This window comes from Mirounga leonina, unplaced genomic scaffold, assembly GCF_011800145.1.
Source record: "Mirounga leonina isolate KUSES-001 unplaced genomic scaffold, KU_Mleo_1.0 Mir_53, whole genome shotgun sequence".
Taxonomy (NCBI): domain Eukaryota; kingdom Metazoa; phylum Chordata; class Mammalia; order Carnivora; family Phocidae; genus Mirounga; species Mirounga leonina.
Genome location: NW_023270807.1, coordinates 2,981,374 through 2,998,668, shown reverse-complemented (window position 1 = coordinate 2,998,668; position 17,295 = coordinate 2,981,374). Strand labels below are relative to the sequence as shown.

At 39.8% G+C, this 17,295-nt stretch overlaps 1 protein-coding gene across 2 annotated transcripts in view; it reads left to right on the top strand.

Moving 5' to 3' along the window:
• The window catches only part of SRPK1 (SRSF protein kinase 1), an 81,351-nt gene extending 64,511 nt beyond the window's left edge, over positions 1-16,840 (top strand). The window contains exons 13-16 of one of the 2 annotated variants that reach the window (XM_034991819.1): positions 5,173-5,280; positions 10,120-10,189; positions 13,973-14,065; positions 15,514-16,840. In XM_034991819.1, coding sequence (XP_034847710.1) covers positions 5,173-5,280; positions 10,120-10,189; positions 13,973-14,065; positions 15,514-15,698 — 456 coding nt within the window. In that variant the 3' untranslated portion in view covers positions 15,699-16,840. Of the gene's footprint in view, positions 1-5,172; positions 5,281-10,119; positions 10,190-13,569; positions 14,066-15,513 lie in introns of those variants that run through there. The other variant, XM_034991820.1, reaches the window with a different exon arrangement.
• Positions 16,841-17,295: the final 455 nt, after the last annotated feature.

The window sequence follows — 17,295 nt, the reverse complement described above, 5'->3', positions numbered from 1 at the left end:
TATGTTGATTCAAAAATCTGTCCCCTCCCTTTGCCAATTTTTTTACTCCCCACACATCAGTATTTACCTTCATATTGCTAATAAATAACTTGGCTATACTGCTCCCAATTTTTTTTTTCCAATTTTAGGCATTTTACTACAGGATTTACGTACCATCACTGCATCCATCCCCCATGTTCCCAATTTAATATGATTTTGGCTACTTAATCATTCCGTGTTTGCATTATTGGGACCCAGTGCTATCTTGAGCATAAATTGTACTGATTCTTTTTCTGTTTCTGCCTAACACTGTTTCATTTGCTTAGTCATCTTTGTACTATTTATTAATTAATTCAATCCCACGCTTTCACCCAGTGGTATAAATACGCATACTTTAATGCATACAGCTACCTTGAGTACTCTTTCAATTTCTTCCCGAAGAGCTCTATCTGGAACCTGGAGTCTTCTAACCTGCGTTCGCCTGTTGGATCGCCCCGGAGGCCTGCGGCGTCACCGCCGTTCAGATTTCCTTTCATCATCATCCTGGAGATTATGTTTACTCTCTCTTTATATCCCTACTTTCTGTCTCTGATCTTCTTTCTTGGTTTACTGTAAAATGATTGTTTTCTTTGTTTGTGGTTTTTGTTTTGTTTTGTTTTTTGTTTTGGAGTATATACAACTTGTAGTAGCTTCCTAAGAAGGAGTGTGTGAGACTGGGAGGGGGCACCTTGCATGTCTGCTAATGTCTCTGTCTTACTTTCACACTCAGTTGGTTGCATGCAAAGTTTTAGGTTGAAAACAATTTTCCTTAAGAATGTTTGTCATGGCTCTATTATCTTCTAGTTCCCTGACTTGTTGCTGCTAAAGACCAGTGCCATTCTGATTCTTGATCCCTTGTATGCAGCCTTTTCCCCTGTGAAAGTCTCTAGGATCATTATTTCACAGTGCTATGCCTCACTTGAGTCTGTTTTTATCCATTAGATTAAGGACTTGGTGTGCACTTTTTTTTTTAAGTTTATTTATTTATTTAAGCAATCTCTACACCCAACATGTGGCTTGAACTTACAACCTCAAGATCAAAAGTCAAGCTCTTGCATCTGAACCAGCCAGGCACCCCTGGTGTGCACTTTTAATTTTGAAACTCTAGTTCTTTGGTTTTGACTTTTTCTTTGTTGTTTGGTTGGTTGGTTTTTTGTTTTATTTCCTTTCTGTCCTCTAGCTCTGAAATCTCATTATTCAAATGTTAGACCTCCTGTGCAGGTATTATCTTACCTGTCTCCTATTTTCTGTCATTTTCTTTTTGCTTTATTTTCTGGGCTATTTCTTGACTAGTTATTATAAGCTTTATTTTTTCTCATTTCTCATTTTTACTTTTCAAGAGTTTTTTGGTTCTCTGATTATCTCTCAGAGGCTATAATTTACTATCTCATTTTTGACATTTTTTCTTCCTATGTGATGTCAGTTGCCTTCTTTCTGCAGGAAAATGGGGTTCAACATGCAGTTACATAGTCACTTAACTTCCCTGTTTTCAGAATGGTACTCTCCCCTCAATTATGTGGCGCATCCTTCAGAGACCCAAGCTGTTAGATTGCATCATGCCCTGTGTTCTGGAGCCCTGTTTCTTTAAAAGATGTTGTTGTTGTAAGATTTTATTTATTTATTTTAGAGAGCACGCTAGAGAGCATAAAGCGGGGGGAGAGGGACAAGCAGACTCCCCACTGACCTGGGGCTCGATCTCAGGGTTGTGAGATTGTGACCTGACTCGAAACCAAATCAGATGCTTAACTGATTGAGCCACCCAGGCATGCCATCTTTAAAAGATGTTTAAAGCAGTGTTTCTGGGTTAAACCCCATCCTCACTTGGCAGTGATACCCGACACTGCCAAACCCCAAGCCCTGAGGCAAGGAGTACTATGGTTTACATCCCAGCGCTTCCCAGCTTTTTACCAGTGGCGTATTCAGTTTTCCTGAATCCACTAAGATGTTTACGAGTGATCTGTTTTTCAACTTGTAAATTTTATTGCTCTAACTTCTTTGTCATTCTGTGTCAGTTTATGCTTTAAAAATTAACACTGAATTCTTACTAAGGTGGAGTTTTAGGAGTGAGTGTGTGTTTGTATCTGATCCACCTTCTTTACTTTTAGGATGTGTGTGTTTGTATCTGATCCACCTTCTTTACTTTTGCTGATTCTTGACCTCATCATTTACAGCATCTTTTTAAGGCAGTAGTGAGGCACAAGGAGTAAAGACAACTCCCTTGAACAGCATATCCATTTTTCTAAATGTATGACAGAAAAGGATGCCTGGACCCAGGTGCATGCGTGCGTGTGTGTGTGTGTGTGTGTGTGTGTGTGTGTGTGTGTGTAGGCTTTCCCACACCAAGCAATTCTTGGACACTAGTCTGAGAATTCAACTCAATTCTGACATTATCACCTGGAGAAAAATAAGATTCCACAGATAAAGGGCTCAGTCCCACAAGACCTCCCTCCACTTCAGATGCCAGTTGTAAGCCCAAGTTACCTTTGCTTCTGACCAACCAGCTATAAATTGGAGGTTCCAACAACCCCCTCCAATTCAGGATGCCGATCACATGTCCAGATTATCACCTGTACTTCTGACCAACTGGCTATAAATCAGATTCCACAGCCCTTTCCTTGGGTCTGATTGATTTGCTAGAATGGCTAACAAAGCTCGGAAAAGCCCGTTTAATCACTACATTGCTGATTTATTACAAAGGATATTAAAGGGTACAAATCAATAGCCAGAGAAAGAGATACATAGGGTGAGGTCTCAAAGGAACTTGTCCTCATGGAGCTTGCAAGGGCCTGCCCCAGTTTCATGTGGAAGCATTCTGGTTCCCCAGTGTGGAAGCTTCCCAAACCCCCTCCTTTTGCGTTTTTATGGAGGCTTCATTACATAGGCATGATTGATTAACTCACTGACCATTAGTGATTATTCAATCTCTAGTCCCTCACCCCTCCCCTCCCCAGAAATCAGAGAGTAGGAATTTTCAGTCCCACCCTCTGTTCATGGTTAGTTCCTATAGCAACCAGCCCCCATCCTTAGGTGCTTTTCAGAGTCAGCTCATTAACATAAACTCGGTTGTGGTAGAAGGGGGCTTATGAATAATAAGACACCCTAAGTTTTACCTTTACAGCTCTGAAGGATTTTCAGGAACCAAGGACAAGAGACCATATATACAAATATACTCCCTCATTTGCTCTTACTGCTCCAGAAATTCCAAGATTCCAGGGGTTTAGGGAGTTGTAGCCAAGAAGAGCGGATAAAGACCAAATACATATGTATATAGAAATGCATTTTGAATGACTCATACACCTGAATGTTGTATATGTGTTACAGTATCAGAATCCCCTGCAGTATATTTTCACTTCAAACTAAATTTCTGAGCCCATTGTTTTCCTGTAAATCCACTTCCCTAAGTCTCTCACTCTCTGTTTTTGTCAGCAAACAGCTAACCCACTAGGCCTCTGCCACGGAGTTCCTTTTGGCTGTTCCTACCATCTCCCACATATAGCCATTGAATTTTTAAATTCTGCTTATTCTTTCTTGGCTCTCCTTGAGTTTACTCTTCCCTCTCCTATTTCCACAGTCAGTGTTCAGATTTTCATTCCTGGCCACCAACCAGAAAATGACTGGAATGATGTCCTCAGATGTCTTGTCGTTCTTCCTACAGCACACACTTCTGTGCATTAACATGGAGTGGTGCCGAATGAAATCCAGACTGTTTATCCTAGCAACTAGCTGTATGTGGCTTTAGCAGATGTCTTCTGGCCTTTGTTGGTGATGCTCTCTCTACCAGGAGTACAAAAGTGGCGCTTTTTGATCAGTCTTTGTCCCTTTGGAGCTCTGGTCAACACTGGTTTTCTACCTGAAGCTTTCTCTGCCTAATATCTCCTCTTCACAAATGTTCTTCCTTGGGGCGCCTGGCTGCTCAGTTGGAGGAAGATGCGACTCTTGATCTTGGGGTCATGAGTTTAAGCCCCACCTTGGGTATAGAGATCACTTAAATAAAACTTTAAAAACAAACAGAAACAGATGATCGTCCTTGTTTTTGAATTCCAGTAGGATTAGAGAATCATCCTCCACACTTTTTTGTTACACGTTTCTTAATATTATCTGGATTTTGTTTTGTGTCCATGACTCATTCTAAGCTTTTTTCTGCAATATTTTTTATTATGGCCAACTTCAAACCTATACCCAGGTAGAGAAAATAGAACCCTGAAACCCTGTGTCATTATACTAAGCGCCACCCAGTTATTGTCAACTCATTGCCAGTCTGTTTTCATCTGTACCCCCCACTCTGCCACCCACTCCAGATTATCTTGAACTATATCCCAAGTATCTTATTTTCATTCCTAAATATGGCTTTCTAAAAGATGATTCTTTCAGGTAACCATGACACTGTCGCTATACCTAAAAAGTTGGCAATTCTCCAGTATCAAGTATTCAGTCTATTTTACCAGTTACCTTGTAAATATTCTTTTGTTTGTTTGAAACAGGATCCAAATAAAATCCATGAATGCAAAACTGGGTACTGTGTCTCTTAAATTGCTTTTATTATAGTTTTCCCTTTTCTTCCCATACAGTTTTTGTGTTAAAGAGATTCCGATTGTTTTGCTGATTGCATTCCCATGGTACTTAACATGGTCTCTGTTTCCCCAAGAATCATGTTTGAGTTTTTTGGAGGAGTGAGGGGGATGGAGGAGAATGGGGCCAAGAATTCTTTATAGATGGTGCTTCTAAGTTTCTTGAAACTTGAAGCCTAATCTTTTATTTCTTCATAATGAGCACATAACAAAGAAAGTTTGAATTGAACGTAGATTGGTGTCATTTATTTGTTGACGCGCTTAATAACTATAGACAAATGACCAGTTTAATTTTTGCTTGGGGTAATAGTTTTCCATTTCTTAAAAAGTGATTGTTATTCCCTAATCCATGTGTCTATATTAAGGTTAAATTTATATGTTTGCAAAAGTAATTTGGAGTAGACCGCCTATTAAAGCAAAGTACTGTTTGGAGCTAATAGCATCAAACTGATACTTTTAGGACACGAGCTAAATGAAGACTGGTTTGAGGCAAACTTAAGAGACCTATTTTAATCTTTTTTTTCATGATTTGTTACTTTTTGGAGTAAGTGATTTTAAAATGCTGTTTCCTTCTCCGTTTACTCAGCACAAACATTTCACTGAAGATATCCAAACAAGGCAGTATCGCTCCTTGGAGGTTCTGATGGGATCTGGCTATAACACCCCTGCTGACATCTGGAGCACAGCGTGCATGGTAATGTCTGTCCCCCTTGACCTCCGCTGTGTGCTCGTTTCAGTGGACCAGCAAATTCACACACAGGACAGGGGATTTCCCGCGAGGTGCCACTGGCACTCTAAATCTTATGTCTGCAGAGGTAGGAACTCGAAAGCGAGTTAAAAACAGCTGGCATTCTGTGGCACCTGGGTGGCTCAGTCAGTCAAGCGTCCGACTCTTTGATTTCGGCTCAGGCCATGACCTCAGGGTTGTGAGATCGAGCCCCCGAGTTGGGCTCCATTCTGGGCGTGGAGCCTGCTTGAATTCTCTCTCTGTCTCAAAAACAAAAACATCTGGCATTCCATTTTGCTGTGCCAAATGGCTGTTGGTTGAAGGCACCGAGTGTTTCTTAGTACAGGCTTCAGTGGAGGGGATTAAAATAGCTGCTCTAAGGTGATGCCACTTTTGATTTGGAGATTACCAGTACCCTTGCCCTTTCAGCTCTGCTCTGTTTTCAGATTAGGGAAACCCCTGGAAACTACTTCACTCTGTATAGTTTGACAGTTCCTCGGGCATCTTTGCACCTCAAAAGATGTGAAAGAGTCTTAAATTGCTGCTTTGTCCCTGTCAAACAAGTACTCAAGTAGTCAGATTTAGTTGATATTGAACGGTTTCCCACAAGTAGCCTTTGTTGGAATGTGTTATATTGTTTCCTGAAATGGAGTGTACTCTTCAATTTGTAATTGTGTGTTTCTTTACTCGTTTCTCTCCCCCTAGGTTGTAAGTCCCATGCTGACAGGAACCATGGCTGTGAACTATAGCTAAGTGTCTGGGTCAGGGCCTGGCACAATCTGAGCGGGTGCTTACAGGGCAATTCTAATGCTAACTACCCAGAGTTTTGGCAGACTTCACAGGTTAAGGGCATAGTTTCCCAGGAGCCCCCTCCCTTCAGACACCAGCTGCAAACTCTGGAGTCCATAGGCCACGTGCATTTCTGACCCCCTGGCTCCAAGGGGAGGTTCCATTATCCTTTCGGATTCAGTAACTTACTAGAATGACTCACAGAACTTGGGAAAGTGTTAAACTGCTGTTGCAGTTTTGTCATAAATCAAAGAGTTGGACGCTTAACTGACTGAGCCACCCAGGTGCCACAGAATGCCAGATGTTTTTAACTAGCTTTTTAATTTCCTCCCTCATCCCTCCTTCTCTACCCCCAACACCTGGCCACCACTGATCTTTTTATTGTCTTCATAGCTTTGCCTTTTTCAGAATGTCATAGAGTTGGAATCATAAAGTATGTAGACTTTTCAATTGGCTTCTTTCACTTCATAATATTCATTTAAGGTTTGTCTATGTCTTTTCATGACTTGATAGCTCTTTTGCATTTTGCATATCAGAACCAGTCAAATGAAAGCATGCATAGGGTGAGGCCTAAGAGGGTCACAAAGGTGAAGCTTCTGTGTCCCTAGGACATGTCACTTTCCCAGCACATCAGTATGTACCACCAGCCAGGGAAGTTCACAGGGGCTTCAGGTGCCAATTTTTAATTGAGGTTTCATCACTTAGGTATGATTGAATGAATTGTTGATCGTGTGGTTGAGCTCAGTCTCCAGCCCCCTCTCCTTCCCTGGAGGTTAGGATAACACTGGCTCAAAGCCCCAATCCTCACACAGTTGGGTCTTGTCCAATTAGAGGCATATCCAGCCCTCTTAAAACTATCTAGGGAGCCCACCATGAGTCACCTCATCGGTGTAATGATAAGGCGGTAGGGGTCCAACGTGAATGACAAAAGACATCATCACTTGGAAATGCCAAGCTTTTAGAGTCTTCCTCTCAGGAAACAGGAACAAAGACCAAACAAATTCTTTATTATATAGCAGTACTTAATAAATTTTGGTGGACCATCAAGTGAGTAAACTAAACCAGAAACCTATTAAACTGTCATTTCAGTTAACATTTTTCACAGTCAACTTGGGGGAAAACTTGAGAAACTACAAACTAGAAACCCCAGCCTATTTTAGGTCATAGATTACTTGAGACCCACATTCCTAAAAACTTTGTCTTCCAGAGGTAATAGAGTTAAAACCGTGTTAATATGGCATGACCTTGTAAATCACTGTATTATGGCATATCAACAGTCTGTTAAGATGGTGGACTGTGTGGAATGTAAGGTTTGGTACTGTGTGCACAAGATGAAAGAACATTGGAATAAAATCTAAATTCTTTCTTGCCATACTTTAAAGCTTTGTATTTTGAGGAATTAGATTTGCTAGAGAAAATAAGCGATGGAGATGCCACCAACTACAAAATATAACTAGTTTATAGATGACATCTGATTTATTATGATGTGGTTCTTAGTAGTGGGTTAATTGTTTGGGGGCAGTAGGTCCTGCTTGCTATTTAGTATATTAATACTAAGGCAAAAAGATAAAAGGGGAATTAACTTTGTCCCCTGTTTGGACCAGCTCACATGTAGGAATTTTCTTGACTGAGGGAGGGAAAGCACTTCTCTCGCATGAGACAATATCATGAAAATTCGAACCCCCCTTTGTTCCCTTAAGTTTCTCTTATTTTGCTAATAGACATAGAAATGTTGCTTTCCATTTAGCCATAACCAGAAATAAAAATAAATCTGGAATATCAGAAGTGTCTGGAAAGATGGATCATCCTGCATCCAATGCAATTAATTGATGGAAAGATTGGAGCCCTTTCTGAGAGAGAGAGAGATTGCCTGCCACCTTAGTGATTGAGACTACCAAGTTAGATGGCAGTTATAAAAAGGGAGGGTTCTATGAAGACCATTTTAGAGTGGATAAAGAATAGATCTTTTTAAATCCTCCATTCTATAGATTTTAACAAATGTGTAATGACTTGTATCTAACCACTGTAGTATCATACAGAATAGTTTCACTGCCCTAAAAATCCTCTAAACTCTGCTTATTCATCCCTCCTTCTCTACCCCCAACACCTGGCCACCACTGATCTTTTTATTGTCTTCATAGCTTTGCCTTTTTCAGAATGTCATAGAGTTGGAATCATAAAGTATGTAGACTTTTCAATTGGCTTCTTTCACTTCATAATATTCATTTAAGGTTTGTCTATGTCTTTTCATGACTTGATAGCTCTTTTGCATTTTTAGCACTAAATAATACTGTGTTGTCTGGATATATACCAGCACACTGGATTTCATAACTGATGTTGCCTCTGGTTGTCAGCATGACCCTGCCTGTGGCAGAACAGGCTCTTTGGTCAGTGAGGCCAGCACAGAAGTGGGAATCAGGAACCCTGGATTCTAGGATGGGCTTTCTTGCCTGTCAGTTTGGGTTACAGTTTTCTCATCTATAAAGGGAAGGGTGTTCAACTAAGTGTTCTGTTTGTGACTAGAGCTTCTGCTAGTTTTCACTTCTGACATTGTGATTGTTTGGTTTGGTTTGTGTTTTTCTGCTGTTATCTTACTTACAAAATTGTAACTACTAGCAACTATCATATATGTTCCAAAAAATAAAGTTCTCTCAGAGAACTTGAGGTAACTAGTTATAAGTGTGTAGGTGAAAAAATTTAGAAAATAATTAAAATCTTAGAAAATTTTCTTTATTTTCTCGAATTTTAATTTCAGTGTTTTTACTGAACTCCCACTATGAGGCTTTCAAAAAGTACTGGTTTCAGAAGAGATTAACAAATTCTGATGAATGAGAATCACAGTTTGTTTCTTTTCTGCTTTGGGACTATAAGCCTCAGGACGATTAGAGGGTAGAGCAAGTACCCCTTCAGTTCCGTAATGAACTGCTAGAATATAAAACCAGCTAGGCCTGGTCCGGGATAGTACCGTTCAGGTAATATAGTTTTGAGAAAAGCTGTCCTCTCGTGAAATTGCAGAAGCTGACTCTGGCCAGCCACTGAGACCTAAACCTAGGACTGAATTAGAGAGTCTGCTCCAGAATCCACCCCACAGTTCCTGAAATTGGACCATTGACTTAATCAAAATTGACCTGTGACTGGCACTTGATTAACAACTGTACTTTTATACTAATATGGGCCTTTATAAAATTGCTGTTACATTACTTTTTTTAAACCCGTTTTTTAATCAGTGAAAGATTAATATAGCCCTGTCACTCAGATGCTGTCTTTCCATAATGCTTGGCACGTATTCTAAAGGAAATCACTTTTTCATTGTTCTTGAACAGTTTACAAGAGGTTTTCGTGTAGAAGACATGTGCCTTTCTTTTCCTGGTAGGTGAATGCCAAACCTGCCAGTCACATAAAGCATGAATGGCTCTTGACTGCATTTACACTTAATCTTTTTCTGATTTTCCTATAGACCTAGGAATTGGGGATTCTACTGGGACAGTTTAGGGAGTGCTTCCCAAAGCAAAACTTAAAAATATACTTTTTGCGAAATAATTAAGTCATAGGTAGAGAAGATGTCTGTCTGAGTTTTTTGGTTTTGATTTTGTGTACAGAATCTTAATTTCTAGCCATGTAAAATTGTAACAAGAAAATAGGACCTGCTCTTCTCACAAATAATTTAATAACTTAGAATCACCTTAATATCCACATGTGGCCCTCGCTAAGCAAAAAGAGAAATTCAGGAGAGCTGAATTGCTGATAGGGGGATGGAGTGGAAGAATCCATATGTTGATGTTAACAGTTTTTGCTGTTTTCCTGCTCCATTTTACTAAGAAACAGGTGTGGAAGGAAAACTCCTTAGGAATAATCGCAGACATTTTTTTAAATGATCATCTGCAGCTTTTTCAAAGAAGAAAAAAATTACTTCATATTGAGCCACATAGTAAGCAGTAAGCTTCCCAAAGGCTGCTTTTTTGGTTTCTTTGCTTTGTTTTGTTTTAATGCTTTCATGTGCTGTCCTCTTTTTCTTAGGCCTTTGAACTGGCCACAGGCGACTATTTGTTTGAACCTCATTCAGGGGAAGAGTACACTCGAGATGAAGGTGAGTCTCCTTAACCGAGGATCTCTGTGCATGGCAGTTACACTTTCCACGTGTGGCTAACACGGTTTGTTAGTACTGAAGAGCTTAGTCTTTTTAGTGTGCTAAGAATATATAAATCCCAGAAAAGATAGAAATATAGAATGTTTTTTATTAAGTATTAGATACACTAGATATTTTATAATAGCTATTAAAGAACTATATGAGGATTAGAGAAAAGCCACAGTTGGTTAAACGAAAACTTGTATTTGCCGGGTAATTTCTTCTGAAACCTCTGGTTATCTTCCTTTCTATATAGATCAGTGCTTCATTCTTTACCCACTTTGAATTACCTGTTCATCAGCTTGTTGCTCAGTTAGGCCTGCAACTTTATTTGGAAGTCAGTAATTTTATATGCAGACTACTTGAGTGGTGTTTGTGAATGCAGGCACTATATCCTGTTTGTCTATATAAATTCTACAATTTTTAGCATTCTTTTTTCCCTTTCTAAAAATTAAAACCATACTTTTTTCTTTGTAAATGATACTAACATTTAGAATTCCATTTTAAAACCGTGTTATTGGGTCTCCTGGGTGGCTCAGTCGGTGAAGTGTCTGCCTTCGGCTCAGGTCATGATCCCAGGGTCCTGGGATCGAACCCCCGCATCAGGCTCCCTGCTCCGTGGGGAGCCTGCTTCTCCCTCTGCCCCTCCCCCTGCTCGTGTTCTCTCGCGCTCTCTCTCTGTGTCTCTCTCTCTCCGATAAATTAAAAATCTTTAAAAAAATAAAACAGTGTTATTGATTTATGTTTTGTGATAGCTGATGGGAAAGGCCCAAGCTGTCAGTTACTCCGAGAGGCTGTGAAAGCACACAACTGAATATGTGATTTTTTTTTTTATTATGGTGATGTCCAAATAACTTAGATAATAATGTGGATGAAAGAACAATTAAATGTTTTACCTTCTTTATTATACAGTTTCGGCAGGTTTTGCTTTCAGGATTAATGGGGATTGCTTTGAGAGAGCACTAGCAATGTACCCTCCCAATGTGGAAAATATGTCCTTTACTCTCTGTGCTTTCCTCAGTTCTTAGGGGAATCAGGTTTTGTGCTCTGTGGAACCAAGAATACTCTCCATTTCTTAAACCCTGGTCCCTTGGGATATTAACAGGCAATGTTGTTAGGGCCTGCTGATATTCCTAACACATACTGTTTGGAAAAAGTTATGCTAATTCCGATCACCAAATGCCTATTTCAGTGGGTACAGTTTGGATGTGTTTTCTATATAAGCCCTTTTAAGAATATATGTAATTACTATCTGTGTATACACTTAATTTTCCCTAACCTCTGCTGCTTTTTTTGCCAGTTACAAGTTTGGGGCTTTGAACTTTCTTAGAAATGCCCTACTATAACTGTTTGAGCAAGTAATTGATTTTTTTCTCTTTACTTTCCTAGACTCCCTGTAAATAGTGTGTGGTACAGAACACATATAGCAGCTGGAATTACACTCTGTAGGGTCTTATGCTACCAAAGTGTATATAAAAAGTCCCAAGTAAGGGGCAAGGGAGAATTGTCTATTCTAGATATTTAGATCCAAATTTTATTTCCTCCTATACTAGTCAGCACTAATAGTCCTTAGATGAAACTTCAGACTACTGCAGTTTGGCCCATAAGAGCAGGAAAAAAGCAAGCCCTTATCCCCTAGCTAGTATATGCATAGTTTGTTATAAGTCATGGTAGGGCTGGGGCCCACCTAAGAAGCATTTTTTCTGATGTTGTTGATGTTCTACAGCTCTAACTCAGAATAATACTTGATAATTTTGCCTATCAGGTATATCAGTCCTATGATTAATTGATAAGCCAGAGGCAGGCTGCTGGAATTAAATGTAAAATAACACATTCAAGAGAAAAATAATTGGGGCGCCTGGGTGGCTCAGACAGTTAAGCGTCTGCCGTCGGCTCGGGTCATGATCCCAGGGTCCTGGGATCGAGCCCCGCATCGGGCTCCCTGCTCTGCAGGAAGCCTGCTTCTCTCTCTCCCACTCCTCCTGCTTGTGTTCCCTCTCTCACTGTGTCTCTCTCTGTCAAATAAATAAATTAAATCTTTAGGAAAAAAAAAAGAAAAATAATTCCTTGGTATAGGAAAAATATTAAAAGAACCAATATTTCACTTGGAAGTTTACAGTAAGATAAACTGTAGTCTCATTTCTACAAAGACATTTATTTGCAGGTTTTGCCTAAAATGGGCAAAAATTTCATGGTGGCCAAGTCTTGTTAGAAAACCATAAATTCAGTCAAAACTGCCGGAAGATTGTAGTGACTTGATGAACGTAAAGTTGTTTTAAAATGACAGCACTGAGTCCTTTACTTGAGAAACAGATAGGACCTGAGACTGTCACAAATTCCCAGATATATTAATGTCTCGGCATATTATTATTATTCCCCTGTAAGATGATATTATTGGAAAGGTTATAGTCATTCCTTTTGACCTTAACGATTCTATAACTACAGGATTAAAGTCATTTATAAAGCTCTTTTGTGGCTGACAGCCATCACTTTTTAAAATTTCTTCCTATTCTTAGTTGCTGTCACTTGCAGAGTAAAAAGCTAGTAGAGTTGCCTGTGAATGTGGATGCTGCCTGGTCCCAGGCTCCCCGCGTGGTGCACACTTCGCTGGCAGTGCTCATAGTCCGTATTCATGCAGTGACCGTTACAAGGCACTGCTATGATATGGGTATCTTTTAGTGGCCTACAGAAGTCAAGTAGCTGTATTTTAAAATGTCTGTGCCAATTTCTACTTTAAAAGTGTGATTTATTTTACAACAAACACACAGCTCTCAACTACACACGATAAGATGTGGGTTCATTTTGAGTTCTGGTTACCCCTATACCTTCAAGTAGGCCATTTATTCTCTCTGAGGTTCTGTTTTCTCATCATTAAAATGGGGTATCTGTTAATTTTGACCTGTTCTACAGGGTGATTGTAAAAACTCAAATAATTGTATGTGAGTGCTTTAATTGTTGTGAACTTTGTTATATATAAAGTGATATTATTACTACTTGAAGCCCAGAGCAGTACCATAAATAAATAACAGTCTCTAAAGCATATTGGTACAGTTTTTTACCTTATCTGAAAAACCCACCTGAATCTAGATGTATAGACAAAATAGAAGTAAAGATATAGATAAGCCTCCAAACTCTAGAGTGGGACTTGCCAGCTACTATCAGGTGACCAACCACCTGAAATAATTCTTGACCTTCCCAGTCTCCCCTGGAGTATCCTTGGTTATATTTGTAGTTACTCTTAAACAGCTAGGCCTGAAAAAGCTATTCATTAAAAAAAAAAAAAAAAAAAAAAACTTCTACAGCTTGTCCTTGATCCTGTTCTTCTTACCCTTCTATTTTAGACCACATTGCGCACATTATAGAGCTGATAGGCAGAATTCCAAGACGCTTTGCCCTCAGTGGGAAATATTCACAGGACTTCTTCAACCGCAGAGGTAGTATTATTAACACGAGTTTTCATCTAGGCCCCAGGGATACAACTTCAGGAAGCAGAGCATTCACACCAAGATTGTTTTTAGTTATCACTCAAGTCCCACTGGAGTGGGCGCCTGATTTTTTTATGGTTTTCTGGATTCTCCATTAGATGGATAGAGTCCTCTTCCTATTTAGGACAGAAAGCAAGGCTGAAATGTTTTACAAAGAGGTGTGCATGCTACTCTTTCTGCCATTGTCTAGAACTGCATTTGTTACTCCTGTTATGTATGTCTTTTTTTTCCCCTCTCCTGAAATGTTTGAAACATACAGATCACATTGCATTGATCATAGAACTTCTGGGGAAGGTGCCTCGCAAGCTCATTGTGGCAGGAAAATATTCCAAGGAATTTTTCACCAAAAAAGGTAAAATGAATGTGTTTGTTCCCAGCCATTAAGGGGGCAAAGTGTTTAAAAGTGAAGAGGTAAGTACAGCCAGGTACATGTTCCCAACACCTACAGAAGAATGGTCCTGCCTTAGATGCTGAGCTGTAACAGAGAGGTGAAATAGTGTGGTCTAAAGCAGAGACTGGAACCACACTGTCTGGGTTCAAATCCCAGCTGCTACACAACCTCAGTCTGCTGATTTCTAAATGGGGATTTTAAGTGTTTACTTCACACTAAATAAGTTGCTGTGTATATAGTACCTGGCACATAATTGGTTGATTACTCCTACTTCTGAAAAATGGGCAGATTTTTGCTATCATTTGATCTAAGAACTGCCTCTGTCAAAGGGCAAGTAGTTTAGTTTAAGCTTCCTAAGGGCAGGACTCACTCATCTTGTAGCCCAGTGACACCTAATATAGTCACTTAAGCACATCAGTCCTACAAATTAACTTTACCCTTTGCAGTTTTATAAGTTTATGTTATCACCGATTAGTGAAAGAAACAAAGATAATACTCTCACCTGAAATTTTGACTCGATAATATATGTTGGCATAGTTAAGTGTGTATTTAAAAGCTGAAATTTGAAAAGCTGACCTAGGAGGGACTAGAAAGGAGGGACCTTTTTTCCCTGTTAGCCATGGTTCCCTTTTTCCTCACGACCTCTACACTTGACAGCAAGCATCCTCAGAAGCATTTCTTAATGTTTCTTTTTGGCAGGAAGATAGTGAAGTGTTTCATAGGAGTTCCTCCTTGTGCAAAGACCAATTAATGGCATGTATATACCAAGTGGGTAATTAATCAGGCACTCGCTGCCCACAGAAAGAGACTTCAAATAAGTGTTGTGTAAGTTAAAATGGTTATGTCAAAGAAGCAAGAATTAGAATGACATTTTAGAATAGTACAAAGTGTTGATGTAGCTATATCTGAAAGCTGTATGGGGTTTGTTGTTTTAGTCTTGTTGCTTTTATACAGGTTGGACATGGTCTTAGCTCTTTATTTTTAAATTACTGCCTTATTTGGAAGCAACATTTACTAGAATGTTAAGCCAAAAAAAAAAAACAAACCCCAAATTGTTCTTGGTATGTGATGATAAACTGTCTTTGAACACCACATGAGACCATGTTGCATATATAGGCATTTAATATTCATTTTAGTGAATACCTAGTTCCTGCTAGGCCTATCCAATTTGACTGGGACAAAATATCCTAGAATGGTGGAGCAAACAAATTAAGATTTTAGGCCCTCATGGAAAATGGAGACACTTCCAAGGAATGTATTAAAGAAGAGCTTTGTGAATAGAAAAGGATTAGATTCTGATGGCAAAATTTGGTTCTTTATAGAGCACCTGGATTAGTTCCTGGATTTCCACAAAAGGATCTTGTTACTTGTCAATGTCGGTCAGTTTCTTTTGTATTGTCTTTACTTAGGTGACCTGAAGCACATCACGAAACTGAAACCCTGGGGCCTTTTTGAGGTTCTAGTGGAGAAGTATGAGTGGTCTCAGGAAGAGGCAGCTGGCTTCACGGATTTCTTACTGCCCATGTTGGAGCTGATACCCGAGAAGAGAGCCACTGCTGCCGATTGTCTCCGGCACCCTTGGCTCAACTCCTAAGCCTCAGCCCAGCGCTGCAGCAGAGATCACGTGCTGACCCTCGCCCCTCCCTGCCAAGCATTTCCCTCTTCCCTTTTCAGGGTGAAGCTCTTCCTTCAAGGGTTTCCCAGGTTTTTTGTTATTGTGGGTTTTTTGTTTTGTTTTGTTTTTTTAATCCAACACGTTCATTTGGGTTTGCTTACTTGACCCTGTGGAGATTCCCCCACAGCCATTGGGCATCCTAGGTGAATTTGGCCTTGATTGGGCTCTGCCAAAGACTAATATACTAAGTTGTGAAACAGCCTCTCACCCTGTACCCTTGTCTTTCCATTAAAACACGCTTTGAATTATAAGCATCCTTTTTAAAAAGAGCTATAAAGATGATGAGCTCATCCTTTTATTCATTGACTCTAAGAGTCAAATTTTCTAGTGCATCTCCTATTGCCAGCATAAGGATGAAAAGCGGAAGGGGTGTTACTTCTGTGTACAGCAGAGACATTAAATTTGCTGTATCCAGGCTGCATCATCTTCCTGGATTGTTTCTGTTGTTCTCTATGTTCACATTTTGTCCCATGACTTTGAAGTGACTATCTTTTTAAATGAGCTGTATCAACACCAAATTTGGATACCATTTTATCACTGTTCAAAGCACTATCAAATTCCTTTCATCGTCCCATAACCCTTAAGATCCTTGAATCTTTGGTCTGATTTTTGGTGGAAACAAGACAACGGAACCATTGACTAGTGATTTCTTCAGAACTAGATGTTCTGCAAAAACAGTCCTTTCCTGTGTATCTTCTGTCACCCTAACTGCAGAGTTATTTTGATTGGCTGTTTTGGTTTTTGTTGTTTTAATCCCTGGCTGGCACTTTACTCATTGCACTTGAGTTTACTGCCCCATAACTAAAGAATTCAGGATGACTCCAGAAAGGAGATCTGGGTTTCAGAGATTTCCCCTCTAAGAAGAAAATTTCCTAGAATTCCCAGTTCTTTTCCAGTCAGTCCCCTACTTCTATTTACAGCTTTTTCTTTACCTTGTCCAAAATTTAACCTTGAAGCAGTTTTCCTCTGTGGCTTTACCATTCTCATTTTCTCAGAGGCTTCAGGTCTTAAATGAAATCCCAGCATAGAAGAGCCAAGGGAAAGGGTTGGGGGGATGGCACTTTTGGGGGGGGTGGTTTTAGGTGGGGGGTTGGTTGTTTTAACATTAGCCATTCTCTGCTGCTATTTCTTTGTATAATGTAAGTTTTTAACTGCAATTTTGAGATAATTGAGATGTACTTGAGGCTTTTTTTTTTTTTAATGAGGAAAGGCTTTGTGAATCTTATTTTAGAAGGGGCCTCTCATAGACCTGCCCTAGACATTACATATTCCTCCAGTCATATTGAAAAGCAAAAGAGGGGCAGGTTTGGGGTCACAGCCACTTGTTCAGCACGGACCAAGTGGGCCTTGGGGATTACAGCATTCTGCGGAGACGGCTCCAGGACTGATCTACAGAAAGCCAAGGAAGTGCAACTTGAGGCTCTACTAGCCAAGCTGCTGATGAGACTTTCAGGTAGCCGACTCTCTGTATGGGAGATTGGAGTCCACAGATTCTGCCATTTTTTCCACCAACAAC